The sequence below is a fragment of the Garra rufa genome, chromosome 21, assembly GCF_049309525.1.
Source record: "Garra rufa chromosome 21, GarRuf1.0, whole genome shotgun sequence".
Classification (NCBI taxonomy): domain Eukaryota; kingdom Metazoa; phylum Chordata; class Actinopteri; order Cypriniformes; family Cyprinidae; genus Garra; species Garra rufa.
In genome coordinates this window covers 25,820,194-25,838,575 of record NC_133381.1, presented here as the reverse complement: position 1 = coordinate 25,838,575, position 18,382 = coordinate 25,820,194, and the positions used below count along the sequence as shown (strand labels likewise).

General features: G+C 36.9%; 1 protein-coding gene across 1 annotated transcript in view; it reads left to right on the top strand.

Annotated features, from left to right (window-relative positions):
* hhat (hedgehog acyltransferase) overlaps positions 1-18,382 on the top strand; it is a 48,766-nt gene that overhangs the window by 10,225 nt on the left and 20,159 nt on the right. The window contains exons 5-8 of the mRNA XM_073827642.1: positions 323-580; positions 1,251-1,413; positions 5,977-6,127; positions 9,622-9,643. Coding sequence (XP_073683743.1) covers positions 323-580; positions 1,251-1,413; positions 5,977-6,127; positions 9,622-9,643 — 594 coding nt within the window. The remainder of the gene's footprint in view (positions 1-322; positions 581-1,250; positions 1,414-5,976; positions 6,128-9,621; positions 9,644-18,382) is intronic.

Below are 18,382 nucleotides of genomic sequence, written 5' to 3'. Positions count from 1 at the left end.
GGGTGAAATGGAGTTATTGGTGGAATGGGATCTCAATACATCTGAGCTTTCTTTTAATTTGTATTTTTATATGAATTTTGTAGTTTGTGGTCCTGCTTCAGCAGTTCTGACAAGATTACGTCTTCCTTTTTTGTGGTACCAGCAGGAAAAAAAGGTCTAACTACTGCTACCACAGAAGCACATGCATCAATTATACTCTTATTTCAGGGCCTGTTCATCTGTCTTATGATGCAGTTTACATTTACAGCCTTGATTTGTGGTTTCCTGATTAGTTTGGTTAATTTTAATGTTTTTTTTTTCTTCTTTTTATACTTCTCTCTAGCGTGGCTGGTACACTTCTGAGGACCAGTACTACCTCTTGCTCTTTAGTACTGCTGTTTGTAGTTTGCGGTGCATTAGCTTTAGTCTGGAGCTGTGCTGGCGCCCCCTGCAAACCGGAGGTCCAAACCACTCCTCCGCTCTCAAGGATAAAGGACTGAAGACTCTAATTTTTCAGTTCTACAAACTCTCTGCCTACTGTTTCTATCACCCTCTGTTTTACAACGGACCCATTGTGACCTACAGAGACTTCAGTGAACAGGTAGAATAAAATGAGTTTCTTAAAGGGGGTCCTATTATGCTTTTTCACTTTTTGAATTTTAGCTTGTCCTGTCTTGAATCGTTTGTGGGTGGGGAGGAACAAGGTGGGGGATTTGCCTAACTTTAGCAATGTAGCATGGACAGCTGCTTCTTGGATGCCTCAGCTAAACGCAAGCATTGACTAAAGTGTCTGCGAATTGCTCTGTTAGCCTTGCTGGAGCCGTGCCATTGACGTGTGCAGTATAGAGGGCCGAAACACATGTGGGGCCACGGCTGATGTAAACATAAGCATTGGCTAGAGTGATGATCATCGGTGGTCGTGTCGGAGCCGCACCGTAGACTCGCAGTGTGTGGTAAGAGATTTAGTCATCATACAGTGTAGATAGCTTCTCTAGCTGCTTATACTGCTAACCAATCACAACACATTTTGTTTTTCGGAAAGGCGAACCTTCATCAAACCCGGAACTAATCGAGCCATTTGTGCCAGCCTAGGGAGAAATTTTTGAACCACCAAGCATGAGAGTGTGTTTTAGTGACCCCCCCCCCCCCCCCAAAATAAAACAAAATAAAGACTTAAAAATAATAAAAGAGCATAAAAGGACCCCTTTAAAAAAATGCAGGGTTTGTGCTTTATCCAGATGTACTGTGAATGTCTTTCTCTGTCTCTGCAGATAGAAAGGCCAGTGTGTAAACTCTCTGTGGTGGATGTGTTGAGTGGAATACTGCGTGTGTTTGTCTGGTGGTGTTTAGCCGAATTCATGATCCACTTCATGTACATGCATGCTATTCAGAGCAACGAAACCTACATGGAGATGCTGCCACCCTGGGCGCTGGGTGAGTTTGAGGCTGCATATGAATTTATACTTCACAGTATTGAATTTGATGAAGAATGTCTCGACAGTCTTAAAGGAACACTCCACTTTTTTTGGAAATAGGCTCATTCTGTAACTCCCCTCGAGTTAATAAGTTGAGTTTTACCCCGTTTTGAAATCCATTCAGCCGTTCTCCTGTTCTGGCGATATCACTTTTAGCATAGCTTAGCATAGATCATTGAATCCTATTAGACCAATAGCAACACGTTCAAAAATGACCAACGAGTTTTGATATTTGTCCTATTTAAAACTTGACTCTTCTGTAGTTATATCGTGTACTAATACCAGCGGAAAATGTAAAGCTGCGTTTTTCTAGGCCCATAAGATTAGGAGCTACACTTCCATTCTGGCGTAATAGTCAAGGAAGTTTGCTGCCGTAACATGGCTGAAGCAGGCACAGTAGTATCACGCAGCACATGTGCAAATGCTAACCTAGCTGGGAACTAATTTCAGACGCTGCCTGATATTACTCCGCTTGCTGCGTCCATATTACGGAAACAAACTTCCTTGACTGTTATGCCGGAATGGGAATGTAGTTCCTAATCTTTGTGGTCCAGGGTCACATTTAAAGAAAAATACAGTATGAAGTGTAATGTTGTGAAATATTAATTAAATAACAGATTTTAATATATATTAAAATGTAATTTATTTCTGTGATAAGCATAAATAAGCATAATTTATACAAACAGTTATACAATTATTCTAATATGCTTATTTGGTGCTCAAGGAACTTTTATTGTTGAAAAAAGTTGTGCTGCTTAATATTTTTTGGTAACTGATACACTTAACATTTTTTGGAAACTTAATATTTTTGTGGAAACTGATTGTCATATTTAATCAGCGCAATGGGTAAATTACTTACAAATTGTAACCTGTTACTGATTACAGATTACATAATGCAAACTAGTTAGTAATGTAATCTAGCTAACTTTTTAGATTACTTGTTTTAAACTTAACATTAAGCATGCTAGATATTTTTAAGATATTAAAAAGCAAAGAGAAAGAAAATATATTCTATTTTTTATCAGCATCATAAAATGCATTAAACATTACATTAGTAAGTTGACAGTGAATTGTAAGTTGATAAAAAACTGATTCATTAAATCATAAAAATGTCAAATAAAAACAATTTAAACACTTGAACACTAAGAATATAAATATTTTATTTGTTTACGTGTATGTCACTGTGATCATTAAGTGACATCAGAGAACTGTAAACATGTGAGTGTGTTGTTAAATTATTGTAAATATTAACTTCCTCCGAGATGGGGGTAGATTCAGGTAAAGTGGGCCATTTAAGCTTGATTGTACTGTGCTCAAAAGGTTTACACCTTCAGAGCATAACAATGGTTCTTATTTACTACCTAGAGACGCTATTTCTTTAAATCAGGGGTGGGGAACCTTGACCCTCGTGGGCCGGTGTCCCTGCAGAGTTTAACTCCAACCCTAATCAAACACACCTGAACAAGCTAATCAAGGTATATGGCTTTTTTTTTTTTAACTCTGCAAGGACACTAGCCCTCAAGGATCAAGTTTCCCCACCCTTATCTAAATGATAAAATAGTTTTGGTTGATTTATTATTTTTTTTTGTTACTTTTCTTGTGGGGTGTTTAAACATAGCTGGCCCACTTTGGCTGAACGTGTTAGACAGGGAAAATGCCGACATTTAACCTTCGGTAATTATACTGGAATTCATTTAAATTAACTTAAAATTAATTCATTAATTAATTTAAATTTACTGATTATTTTATAGTTGACATTTATAATTTACTTAGTTAGAAAACAGAAATTCTGCAGTCAATAAACTGCAGTCAGGAATTCAAGTCAGAGATGGAAGAAAAGGAAAAAGAATCGAAAGATGTCAAGGCATGTAGTTCAATCTCTGGAGTGAAGAAAGTATGAGAGAAGAAAAATATAGATGTAGAATATAAAGGTTTAAAATATAGACACAATTAAAATATTTTGAAGTGTTTAGCGCATCGATTTTTACATATGATTACCATTTTGAATGTTCCTCTTATTAATTATTGTATTTTTTGTTATCAATTTTCTGATTTCTGAATATTCTGATATAGATTTAATCAGATTTAATGTCAAGACAACATGTTCTTCCAGTTGTTTGGAATTTCACACATGAACTGAGATGTGGATTTACACATTTATTTTACTCATGACCTGTAGGTTATATAATTTGGGGGTTTGCTAAATATGTATGTCTGATCATATGTGTCAGTAAATGTTTTTTTTTATTTTTATTATTAATATGCAGAATAAATTTTGATAATTAAGGAATGGTCCACTTTACCAGACCAGCTGGCTCACTTTACCAGAAAACAATGGAGAACATGACTTCAAAATGTTTTTAGTATATATCTTGCAAATAACACTTTATATGAACTGTATTCATATCAAAATATTATAGCTGGACCAAAAGAAAAGAAAGAAAAAACTCTAATTACTTTTAATTACAGTCCTTTTGGAATCTGGTGCCAATTGCATAAACCTCTAAGACTAGTCTTAAAAAGTTAGTCATCTAATTTGTTTAGTTAAAGACTGCTCATATAATTTTAAAGTCAGTTACAAAAAGACTGGCCCAATATGAATCAGAAACGACTGATTTTCTCTTGGTTAACTGCTAGTTGGTCAAACTAGTTTTTAGAGGAATAGTTCACCTAAAAATGAAAATTCTGTGATTAATTATTCACCCTCATGTCATTCCAAAGCAGTAAGACTTTTGATCATCTTCGGAACCCTCCATAGACAGCAACGGTCCTACCATGATCAAGGTCCAGAAACGTAGTAAGGACATAGTCCATGTGACATCAGTTGTTCAATCGTAATTTTTAGTAGCTACGATAATACTTTTTGTGTGCAAAGAAAGCAAAAAAAGCGACTCTATTCAACAATTCAGAAAGCGCTCGGATTTCCTCTAAAATATCTAATTTGTGTTAAATTAAGCTCTTGCAGGTTTGGAATGACTAGAGGGTGAGTATTTAATAACATGATTTTATTTTTGGGTGAACTATCCCTTTAAGACCCAGGCTTAACATAGTGGCTATGTTTACGCAACTAGCCACTGATTCTAGGGATAGGACGATAAATTGATTCACGAGATTCTGAGATCTTCCGAATGCATCATCTTTCTCTTTGGAATCGATTTTGAGTTTAGATTTAAACAGCAGATGGTGCTCTAATCTAGTTTTTATCCGCACACTCAAACGCTTACAAAGAGTTCTGATTCTGAAGAGCACTTGTGTGTTCGGCTGAGTCGTGTAATTTCACCTCGGCTCAGAATGCTTTTAAGACGCGAGATTAATGTAAACACAGCCCACTGTAAACACCAGTGTAATTCTCTTCAAAGTTTTCAAATTGTATGAACGGTTATTTTAGGGTTAAGTGCATGTAAGGATTTGAAAACAAGCAGAGCACGGCTGTTTCTAAAGCAAGCAGTGCCATCTGCTTTTCAAAACTAAGCTCAGAATCGATTTGAGGAAGAATTGCGACGTGTTCGGAAATCTCGGGATCGATGCTGAATCTTTTCTCGATTCGCTTTGCAATGATTTATTGTCCCATCTTTACTGATTACGTAATTTAGATTACATGTAGTCAGTTACTAGCCGGCACTGTCCCTAAGTAACTTTCTTGGTACCTGCAGTGCTTGCAGTTAATATAGCAACCCTTTTAAAATCCAGTGGCTCCCACTGTGTTAGGAAAGCGAAGTGTCCAGAATTTCACACAGTACATCATTTGAGTATTGTTAGCATGCTAAATCATCAGTATTTCAACATCTTGCTTTTTGACATATTGCTGTGTGCATACTATGAAGCAGTGAGTATTATTTATACAAATTATGCTTTTTGGATACAGTCTGTCTTGGTATAACAGCTTTAACAGATGTTCACAACGAAAACTTACACACACACACACACACACACAGTTTTAGCCGTGTGCAGCATCTTAACTTCTGCACTTGCTGTCTATTGATCTGTGGAAGCTGCTGATTTGTGCTGCCTGAACTTTGATTCAAAACCATAGACCCTGCAAGAGAGAGAGCAGTGTAGAGAGGGACTATACAGCAGGAACATCAAGTCATTAACGCCACTTTGTACCTGTTTTGTATAGAAAGGGCTCGCCGAAATCCTGTCCTATTTTTTACAAGCTTTTAGCTCTGTACCAGTGGGATGTGGGAAAGACAGATGCTGTTCTCAGTTTCCACTGACGCACAGAAAGAGAGAAGCAAAAAGGGAGAGATGACTAGAGAGGATGAGGATGATCGAACTGAATTATGAAACAGTTCAGAATAAAACTGAAATCTGATATAAATCATCAAATCTGTGGTTCTTCTCAGCCAGAATAGGATGAAGGGCTGAAATGAGCTTCACGTGCACTGCATGGCCAAAACTGTGGCACGTGGAACAGCCCTGTCATTTCAGATGTTTAAAGGGCAGATGTCTGTGTGAGATCAAGCACATGGCCGCTTTACTTTTTAATGTCATCTAACCTCTCTTTCTTTTTCACCTGCAGGTGGTTTGGCTCTTGCGCTGGTCCAGTTTTTTTACGTAAAGTACCTGGTCTTGTTTGGAGCGGTGTCTCTGCTTGTTAGAATTGACGGGCTGGAGCCACCCAAGTTACCACGCTGTGTCAGCATCATGTATAGCTTCACTGGGATGTGGAGGTAAATATACACACACTTCTTTGTTCTGTAAATCCTCAAAAGTACTTTTGACTGTAGAGCTAGACTGGAATGATTTTGGAGTGATACTTCTGTGTGCCAGCAGGGGGCAGAGCCGCACTGCATTCACTATAATTGATTTAAGCCGTGAAACGATTGGCACAATGTTATAAGACTCACTTACACCAATCTACAAGCACATTACAGCAGCATAACAAGATCCATGCTTTCTGTTTAATGTCACAAACATCTTGGAATTGTATGGAATTGAGCGTTTGGCTTCTCTGATGGAGTTTAGCGCTGCGAGGTCTCGTGAGACGATGTAGAACAGGCCGATACATGCTGGCTTCCTCCTAGTCGATTGGATTTTACTCTAAAAGCTTGAAAGCTTGATGAAGATGCACAGCATTTCAACTTCAGTAGTCTGGAATGGTCTCCTAGGCAACCAACATCAGTCTGGAAACAGTTTTTCATCACACTCTTTAAACTTGGTCAAATTACTGCTGATTTATTGCCTTACGTTTGTATGCTTTCGTAAATATTGTAGTGCAATGTGCAAAGGATTCAAATCAAATTAAATAATAATTACTGAGATACTGCTAAAAAGGTTTAGGGTTGGTAAGGTTTTTTAATGTGGAATGCTGCACCAAGGCTGTATTTATTTGATAAAAATACAGTAAAAACATTAATACTGTGTAATATTATTACAATTTATAATAACTGTTTTCTGTTTGAATATATATTACAAAGCTGAATTTTCAGCAGAATTTTCAGGATTTAACATCACATAATACTTCAGAAATCACTCTAATATGCTGGTTTTTTTTTTGCATTTCTTGTAATTATCAATGTTGAAAACAGTTATGCTGTTTACTCCTTCTGTGGCATTACCATTATATTTTTCAGTATTCTTTAATGAATAGAAAGTTTAATAACACTGAAATCTTTTCTAACATTAATAATGTACTTACTGTTAATTTTGATCAGTTTAATGCATCCTTGTGGAATAAATGTATAAGTTGGTAGTGGATGGTAGTTTTTATATAATATACTACCAATCAAAAGTTTTTGGTCAGTAAGATTTTTAATGCTTTTTTTTTTAAAGAAGTCTCTTCTGCTCAGCAAGCCTGTATTTATTTGATCCAAATAATGTTGCAAAATATTTCTATTTATATATTCTAATAATAAATGTTTTTTGAGCAGCAAATCAGAATATTAGAATGATTTTTGAAGGATCATGTGACTGGAAGTATATTTCAAAAACAAAAAGATCATGACACAAAGATTCTGCTAGCTTATTTTCAGTGTTGGGGAGGTTACTTTGGAAATGTAATAGATTACAGATTACAAATTACCCTATTTAAAATGTAATAAGTAGTGTACCTTTTCAATTACTTTAGAAAAGTAAAGTAACTGATTACATCTGATTACTTTTTGATTACTTTTACGTTTCTAATGGATATTTTCAACTAAATCATTTTCAAGCATTTATACCAAGCAGGTGTGACCTTACAGTAGTTTACTGTTAGAATTTCAAAATCTTTCATCACTTGAATTAAGATTACATTAATTTAATTTTAAAGTACAGCCATCACAAAACCAGACCTTATAACAAAAAAAAAATGTTTACTGTTGTTACAAAATCAAAATTTTGCATAGCTATAACAGGACACACTGGCAAGTAACAATGCCTTGAAAAACGTAAATCTTAGAAAAGATTTCTTTAAATATCTAAATTATCTATTTAAAATGATAGATAATTATTTTTAGTTATATTTAAGAGAAAACACAATTCGAGATTATAATAATGTAGTAAAAACAAGTTTTTTTCTTCTTACTGAAATAATAAAAAAATAGTAAAAATCTGCATACTATTTTTTTTTTTTTTTTTTTTTTTTTACCACTATGTGTGAAGGGAAATCATTATACCATACAGGGCTAATAATTATTTCTCACTAACAGAGGAAAGAATAGATTCTAGAATAGATACTGGCAAATCCAAACAGACTCCATCATTGTAGCTGTGTCATAAAATCCATGGTATTGTTTTTTTTTTTTTTTTTTTTTTTTTATATAAATAAAGTTACATTTCATCTAAAACACTGCTTAGATTCAGTGACCAACTGGGGTGCTTCACTAGATGATTGCTCGATTTTGCAAGGCAAAATGGGACAAACTAATTGAGAGATTTGTCCACTAGGTGGCACGTTAGGTCAACATCGATCATTATAGGTCATCAAAATAGATCTATATTATTCGAAAATAAACTAAACTGCAGCGGATTTTCATCCTTCAAATCATTAGTCACGTTTCAGATGAAAATCACGCAGTAGTGTAAACACTGATTTTACAAATGACACTCAAAATTAAAATGGGTTAATGTGATAAAATCGCAAGTTAGATCTGACATTACCAACCTTATTCAAGGAGAAAAAATGCAATATTTTTTTGTAAAAGGGTTCATAAATACAAGTGTGTCTGGTAAAGGCAGCTAGCAGGCTAGCTAATTTGTTATGAATGTTTTTAATATTGGTCTTCCACGTGGTGCTACGCAAATTCAAACCAATCAAAAGCATCAGAATAGCACCGCTTTAATAACTGGCCTTAGCAGAAGGCATCGTGCATATCAAAAACAGGCAAAGCAACAGATTAATATTATTCAACATATCCCAGATTTTTAAAGAAAATTTTTAGATGTAACCCCATTTGTAATCTTTAACATTTTCATAAGTAACTGTAATTTACTTACACATTTTTCTAAGTAACTGTAACGAATTTAATTACTGTTATTTTGTAATTAAATTACGTAACTCCGTTACATGTAACTAGTTACTTCCCAACACTGCTTATTTTAGATTCCATGTTAAATTAAAATTATTTAGGATTCTGCCAGTTTTTTTTTTCACTGACTAGGCCTTTATATTAATCAGAAACACTGCATTTTGATCACGATCCAACCAAACATGCTACTTATAGCATGAGCAGTTTTTAATAAATTGTATTTTATAATACAGAATTTAGAGAATGGCCTGACTTTTGTGGTATTATGCTACATAAAACATCTGACCGAAACAAAAACTGCAGATGGGTGACGTGAGAATGCAAATTCACTCTCTAACAGCAGGTGGCGCTTATAGAACAGCAGCAATACAACATTTCCTTGGTTATTGCTGTAAACAAAGCAGAACTGCCTTTTAAATACTACATTAATATGCATTATACAGAGGTAAGATGAAAAGAAAATACCTTCTAAACTTTTCTGAAGACAGTCAGTTCCCCTTAGAGATACATTCATATAAACTCTCCTCCCCAATTCAGTATTTAGAATGTTCTTCCTATAGAGGGTTTGCACTTACATAATGGTTTGGTCAGGTATCCCGATGCACGGCCATATTGGAGATACTCGGATTTAAACTACAGCATGGATTTCACAGTTAATGTACTACTGAATACATTGTTCTGCTAATTTATGTTGTCTAAACCACGGTAAAATACAGAAATCATATAGAGAAGGGCTTAGTAAGCAGGAAAGGGCGCACTATTTTAACAAACTAAAGTTAATAGATGATAAAAACACGTACAGTCAGTAGGGCTGGGCGATAAATCGAAAGCGATTCTAAGGCGCGTTTAGTGAATGAAGCCGGTACTTTGATTAGTAGTAAATCTCCATCACATGCGTTCAGCTGCGTTCAGCTGGAGTGTTCAGAGGCGTAAATCACTGACAAGCTACGCCAAATCGCGCTAAAAATCGCATTCGATTCGATTCGATTTTGAGCGCGATTTGGCGTAGCTTGTCAGTGATTTACGCCTCTGAACACTCCAGCTGAACGCAGCTGAACGCACGTGATGGAGATTTACTACTAATCAAAGTACCGGCTTCATTCACTAAACGCGCCTTAGAATCGCTTTCGATTTATCGCCCAGCCCTAACAGTCAGTATTAATTAATATATTAGCCTAATATTTCACCTACCTGACTGGAAATAATACAGTAATAAACAGTCATTTTGCTCTGCCTGCTGCAACATTTTCTCCTCTTTGCGTCCAGTTTCAGCATCTCTGGCTTCTGTTAATGGTTTATTTATCTGTTGGTTTATTTGCTCAGTTATAGAATTAGTTAATTAGTTCTAAAAGTTTTTCAACTATTAATCAGAAATCTACTTTTTTAAGTCATCCCGCTTGCGTAATATAAACTGGTTTACCATTTTAATGTATATCGCCCAGCACTATTGTCAGTTAATTTTCATAACCCAGCGGTTCATTGTCACTCTTCGTTGCTTAGATAGTGTGACACTATCTTCTGTTTCCTGTGTAATCGTGCATGTTTTGTGTATATCAGCAGATCTGCGCTGCAGACAGCTGCTGAAGCTCCAAGAGCCGGAAAGGTTAAGCACCAGTGTGTGTGTCTGAGTGATGTTGAAGGTGATGGAGTTTAGAGTGTGATAAATGAGAGCTGTAAGGTAACAGACGTATGCCGGAGACTTTAGCAGGACCTGCTGTAAGACCCCGTCTGGCTTCAATCCCACACGGAGAGGCAGAGCTCAGCTCCTCTGGACCCCTAGCGCAAAAACACACACACATACTTACTTTTTCTAACAGCTCAGCATAGCCTCAACACACTCGCACACACTGATATACTTCGAAATCCCTCTCACATGCTCATCTCTGTGTTTAATGGCTCAGAACCGCCGGATGCAACATACCACGTGGAGACAGTACCCCATACTGCAGGACAACAAAGTCTCTGATTACAGAGCACATGTCCTACAGGGAGTGAACGAGATTGAGAACAACAGGGAGAGAGAAAGGCTGAGATGTTGCTCTTGGTTGTAGTTAAATCTGGAGATGGCTTTGTGTGTGTGTGTGTGTGTGTGTGTGTGTGTGTGTGTGTGTGTGTGTGTGTGTGTGTGTGTGCACACACGAGTGTGGATGTGTGAGGCTTGCTGTGTGTGCATGTGTGTGATTTAGTACAGTCACTATCATGAACTGGATTTACAGCGGTTGAAAGGTTTATGGGTTGCTATAAAACACTGTTCATTTAGTCTAGCATCAACACAAACACACACGCTATACCATTTTGCTGACTCCTGCCTATAGCTATCTGATCACTCTCAATGGATCTGTTGTTTTTATGGGTCAGTAACACAAGGCTATTATTTCCAAATCTATTAGTTTATTTAGTTTATAAGATCTGTCTTAATGCATATCTTAACGTATGTATGACCATGGTGCAGTTAAAGGGATAGTTCACCCCAAAATGAAAATTACCTCGTGATTTACCCACCCTCAGGCTGTCCTAGGTGTATATGAATTTCCTCTTCAGACGAATACAGTCAGAGTTATATGAAAAAGCAGGTCATAGGGTTTTAAAAGTGTCCTAATATTGTGTTGGAGTCCCCTATTAGAGGTTTAAATGCATCTAAGGTCAAAAACCATTATATTTTTCCCAGAGTATACATTTGTACATGATTTCGAAACAATTCGTTCAAATCTTTGTTTTAAGCATAATGTCTGTAAACCCCTTAATTTCATAAGCCTACTCTGCTCTAATTGGTCAGCTGGCTAAGCCTGTTGTGATTGGCACAGAGAGAAGTATATGAACAAGTTAGTGAGTGCTCCCATCTGTGTTGCCAAGTTTGCGGTTGTTTTTGATGTCGTGGGTTGAAGTGACCACAATAATGTCGTATTTAGCCCCAGAAATGCAAATTTACCAGGTAAACCCTGACAAGAAGTGTATATTTTAATGGGGTTTTATTGTGACAACCTGGCAACCCTAGCATGCACCTTTACTTAAAAACAATAATATAGTGCTCCAATCCGTTCCTAAAATAATGAAGAAAAAAAATAAACATTTTGTTTTACACTTTGTAGTTTGTAAACCACCTTAACAGTTTGTCAACCAAAATATGTCTGTTGTAATGTCTGAAAAATAACTTCTCTATGTTTTAACTCTTAAATAGAACGCAGAACAGCTGTATCACAGGTGCACCACTCTCTCTACCAGGTCTTTTACTCCCTACCATGGTTTTGCTACAAATAAAACCAAAAAACCATGGTTACTATAAACCATGGTAGCCACAAATTGACCATGGTTTTGCTACACTAACCATGGTATTTGTAGTAAAACTGTGGTTATACAAATGGTAATCAACACACCAAAAACATTGTTACTACACTTTTACTGTAATACAACCATGATTAATTTTCTTAGGGTAAAGCAGCACTATTAGCACAAAAAAATAGATATTTTGAGCACTCAGTTGAAAATGTACACATAACGTATCAATCGTACTTACATGTTGTGGTTCAGAGATGCTTGTTTGTCCAAATAAAGAAGATTAGAAGCCAATGAAGATAAAAGCCAAGATTAGAGAAGTAGTCCTTGGTAAAATGATGAGCACACAAGAAAATGTTGGAATTGTGTTGCTGTGGTATCGTAAAAAAAAAAATTATTTGAACCACTGATTCTTCACATCATCATCTTTCGGCAATGAAAAAACACAACGTCTTCTCAACATGATGTTAACACACTAACTAGCGGAAATGTTTGTGGGCAGATCAGACTGTTTGTATTTTTATGGGCAGATGGAGATTATGCATATATGTTACTTAGTGAAGTAGATCAGTAACAGGCAAAAGATTCGAAAATATGACTTAAGGCGATTCTGAGTCGACTCTTTCTTTTGAGAGACAACATCTTTGTGTAATGCACATTTTTGTTTAACAACTTTGCAGACAACTTTGAAAACCCATATGACCTGCTTTTTTAAAAAACATTCCCAGCTCTTCCAAGCTTTATAATGGCAATGAATGGGTGTTGAGATGAAGTTGAAGTTCAATAAAGTGCATCCATCTATCATAAACAGTACTCCACGTGGCTCTGGAGGGTTAATAAAGGCCTTCTGAAATAAATTGATGTGTTTGTGTGAGAAAAATATTCATATTTAAAACTTTATAAACTGTAATCTCTAGCTTCTGCTAACTGTCATAAGTGTGTATGCTCAAAAAAGATTTTTATTTCATTTTTTACACAAATCCTTGTTTTTACTTCTGATTCGTGACTGGTGATTTGTTTTACTCTCTACACTACATTTCCACATTCATCACCACTTTTGTCTTCATCCTACGTCATCAACTGCAATGCTATTCTTTTGCGAAAGCATGTATGACAGTTAGTGTAAGATAGAGATCAGTTTATAAAGTTTTAAATATGGATATTTTTCTTATGCAAATGCATCGATTCACTAAAGAATGCCTTTAGTAACCCCCCAGAGACCTGTGGAGTACCATAATGATGGATGGAAGCACATTATCTTGCTTCAAAATCTCAACAGCCATTTACTGCCATTAAAAAGTCAGGACATTTTTAATATAACTCCAAGTTATATTAAAAGTCATATACACCTAGGATGACTTGAGGATGAGTAAATCATGGGGTAATTCTCATTTTTGAGTGAACTATCGCTTTCAGTCAATTGCAAAACCATATGAAACCAACACACATACAAAGAATTTTAAAAACTCGATCTCTAGATGTCTGCAAAGACTGCATTTCTAAAAAAAAATTCTCTTTTCCGTCTTTTTCTTTACTGTCATTGATCCTTACACCAAGCTAATAAATTATATTTTCTGTCCCTTGTCCCTTAACAGCTCTCACCTATTTTTAGATTTTCTCCAGAACATTATTTAGCATGTTTATTGACACATCTCCCTCATAGGGACTGTTATCTGCTGTTTACTGGCCTTTTTACTACCCATGTGGAGGCATTAGGTCTCTCCCTCACACACACACATACAGTACATGCAATAAGAACAAAGCCAGGTTTTATGCAGATCTCTCTTCTCTTCGTCATATCACCTATAGTTTAGGGCAATCATGAGGTAAACACTGAGCTGTCTGAGCTGTGATAAATGTTTACAAACTGTTTCCGTCAGGCCTACATTGTCAGTCTGAAGTACAGAAGCCCTATCTGATGGAAACAGCAGGATATTGAGCGAATCTGTTCCAATGTGTATCTCACTTTCAGCTTCATGAATCACCATCTGACTCATACAGCTCATGAATGACACCAGACGTGAGTTTGTTCTCTGTGTCTGTTTTAATAGCTCCTTGTTTATGTGCCACACACATCTAGTAGAGTCAAATTGCCAATTCGGAGAGAATGTGTTGAATTGAATAGAATGGTGGCATCTTACTGTGGTGCTCCAGGCCTGCAATATGCAAACAGGCTGTGTTGTAGTATTTCCTGAGTAAAACAAAAATAGATTTTTTAGCTTTATTAAATTTATAAAATAGAAAAGAAGCTCAGAACTGTGTAATATATCCAGGTTATGTGTTTACTTTTAGCTGAATTTGTACTACTTTATTGTTTGGTATGAACTAAGCCTTGCTGAATCTGTAAATAATTTTAACAAAAATAAGAGAGATCATACACAATGCTGTTATTTTTTATTTAGTACTGTCCTGAGGAAGATATTTTATATAATAGATGTTTACATATAGTCCACAAGAGACAATAATAGCTGAAATTATTAAAATAACCCCCTGCAAAAGTGTGGGAACCTTTGGTTCTTAATACTGTTAATATGTGTATTCTCTTAATATACTTCTTAATACTTAATACTTTTTTGTGTTAGTTGTTTATAAGTCCCTTGCTTTTTTCTGAATAGTTAAACTGAGCACTGTTCTTCAGAAAGGTCCTCCAGGTCCTGCAGATTCTTCAGTTTTCCAGCATCTTTTGCTTATTTGAACCCTTTCCAGCAGTGATTGTATGTTTTTGAGATCAATCTTTTCACACTGAAGACAACTGAGGGACTCAAACACAACTATTAAAAAAAGGTTCAAACATTCACTGATGCTCCAGAAGGAAACACAATGTATTAGGAGCTTGGGGGTGAAAACTTTTGAACAAGATGAAGATGTCCATGTTTTTCTTATTTTGTGGAAATATCTTTTTTTTTTCATTTAGTACTGCCCTTCGAAAACAACAGAAGATACTTACATGTTTCCCAGAAGACAAATTAAGTACACTTTACCTTAACCTTCAAATTCAAAACGTTTTCACCCCCTGGCTCTTAATGCATTGTGTTTCCTTCTGGAGCATCAGTGAAAGTTTGAACCTTTTTTAATAGTTATGTTTGAGTCCCTCAATTGTCCTCAATGTGAAAAGATGGATCTCAACAACAAGGGACTTATAAACAACCAACACTAAACAAAAACAGTAGTAGATCATCCAGGTAACCACACACATTATAAAGGACCAAGGGTTCCCAAACTTTTGCAGGGGGTTATTTTAATATTTTCAGCTATTTTTTTTCTTTTGTGGTCTACAGTGGGTCCTAAGTATTCAGACCCTTTGCTCAGTTTTCAGTAGAAGCACCCTTTTGATCTAATACAGCCATGAGTCTTTTTGGGAAAGATGCAACAAGTTTTTCACACCTGGTTTTGTGGATCCTCTGCCATTCCTACTTGCAGATCCTCTCCAGTTCTGTCAGGTTGGATGGTAAACGTTGGTGGACAGCCATTTTAGGTCTCTCCAGAGATGCTCAATTCGGTTTAAGTCAGGGCTATGGCTGGGCCATTCAAGAACAGTCACAGAGTTGTTGTGAAGCCACTCCTTCGTTCTTTTAACTGTGTGCTTAGGGTCATTGTCTTGTTGGAAGGTAAACCTTTGGCCCAGTCTGAGGACCTGAGCACTCTGGAGAAGGTATTCGTCCAGGATATCCCTGTACTTGGCCACATTCATCTTTCCCTCGATTGCAACCAGTCGTCCTGTCCCTGCAGCTGAAAAACACCCCCACAGCATGATGCTGCCACCACCATGCTTCACTGTTGGGACTGTATTGGACAGGTGATGAGCAGTGCCTGGTTTTCTCCACACATACCGTTTAGAATTAATCTTGGTTAACCTCTCTCACCAAGGCTCTTCTCCCCCGATAGCTCAGTTTGGCCGGACGACCAGCTCTAGGAAGGGTTCTGGTCGTCCCAAACGTCTTCCATTTAAGGATTATGGAGGCCACTGTGCTCTTAGGAACCTTAAGTGCAGTAGAAATAGCTCTGTGCCTTGCCACAATTCTGTCTCTGAGCTCTTCAGGCAGTTCCTTTGACCTCATGATTCTCATTTGCTCTGACATGCTCTGTGAGCTGTAAGGTCTTATATAGACAGGTGTGTGGCTTTCCTAATCAAGTCCAATCAGTATAATCAAACACAGCTGGACTCAAATGAAGGTGTAGAACCATCTCAAGGATGATCAGAAGAAATGGACAGGACCTGAGTTAAATATATGACTGTCACAGCAAAGGGTCTGAATACTTAGGACCATGTGACATTTCAGTTTTTCTTTTTTAATAAATCTGCAAAAATGTCAACAATTCTGTGTTTTTCTGTCAGTATGGGGTGCTGTGTGTACATTAATGAGGAAAAAAAAATACTTAAAGGATAACTATTGCCAAAATGCAACCTGGGCTGTTTTTTTACTGTAAACGAGACAAACTTATATCTAAAAGCATAATTACGACAAACGAGCCGTTATTGAAATTAACCGTGATTTCATTTTGTGGTCAATGGCCGGTGAATGGGAGTTCTAGGGGCATAACTTTGAGCGCTTCAAAATCGATATTTTTACGACACTAAGAAGGCTCGACACACCATGAAACTTTGGTTTCTATCGCCTGGGTCTCTACACATGAACTCGAGCACTGAGAACATTGTTTGTGTACACAGAGTTTACTAAAGAGAAAGTTTTTGAACAACTCACTTTCACTGTTTGAGTTTTCGCTCGTGGCCGTCTTGCCAGTCAAGAGGTGTCGATCTCCGAGTGCGAGGATGGATAGCTCCTAAAGCATATTTCCATATAAATGCACGGCTAATTCGTTGTTTTGTCGCAAGTGAAAAACAATAATAACCTTCTAGTTGTAAAAAGAGCCTCATATAAGCCTAATATTTCGTCCTATGGAGTCCATTCATTCGCATTCGGAGATCGACACTTCTTGACTGGCAAGATGACCGCGAGCGGAAACTCAAACAGTGTAAGTGAGTTGTTCAAAACCTTTTTTTTCTTTAGTAAACTCTGTGTACACAAACAATGTTCTCAATGCTCGAGTTCATGTGTAGAGACCCAGACGATACTTCGAGCAAAGTTTCGTGGTGTGTCGAGCCTTCTTAGTGTTGTAAAAATATCGATTTTGATGCGCTCAAATTTACACCCCTAGTACTCCCATTCACCGGCCATTGACCACAAAACGAAGTCACGGTCAATCTCAAAAACGGCTCGTTTGTCGTAATTATGCTTTTAGATATAAGTTTGTCTCGTTCACAGTAAAAAAAAAAAAAGCCCAGATTGCATTTTGGCAATAGTTATCCTTTAAATGATTTTAGCAAATGGCTGCAATATAACAAAGAGTGAAACATTTAAGGGGGTCTGAATACTTTTCGTACCCGCTGTATATGTAAACATCTTTTATGTAAAATATCTTACTCAGGACAGTACTAAATAAAATCTTATTTTATTTAAAATTAATTCCACAGATTCTGCAAGGGGTTCCCAAACGTGTGCGTAAAACTGTGTATGTGCAAAAATGCATTGGCCAGACATTTGTGTATTGTGTCTCTAGGCTTAAACGGAAGAGACAAGCAGAACTGTATGTCTCCACATAATGTTTTATTAATATAGAGTGAAATTACTTCTGCTTTATCTGTTCTCCTGGCCTTCCCGGATGACTTTATTTCCCTAGAGCTGAAGCAGATTTCATCAATAGTTGCTAATGAATGCTGGGAAGTGCTGGAATGAATCAAACGATCCTGGACAATCTGATTTAGGAGTCATTATGTGTCGTAGACCCCAGACCCAATCCATCCCCCTCCAGACACTCTCTCGCCTTTGTTTTGTCTTTCTCTCTCTTTCTCTCTCTCTCTTTCCAGATGGATACTTTTGCGGCACTGTTGGCTCATGAAATCTTCATGTCGAGGCTTTCTGACATGTTAGCCACCATCTGCTTGCACGTGTCCGTTTCTCCTCAAACAGGCCTGTTTTTAGAAGCAAGCGGCTTCGGCTCTTTACTGCTGTCTCTGGGGTCTGGGTGTGTTTGGACTGAGTAAGCGACAGGCTGAACTACATATGAAAGCCTTATGGCTAGAAAACCGTCTGTTGGTGTCAAATTCAGATTGTGTGTTTGCTCTAATTGGATGAGATTATGACAATATCCATATCACTCTTCACTTACTCATCCATTTAAACCTTGATCCTTTTTTCACTGGGA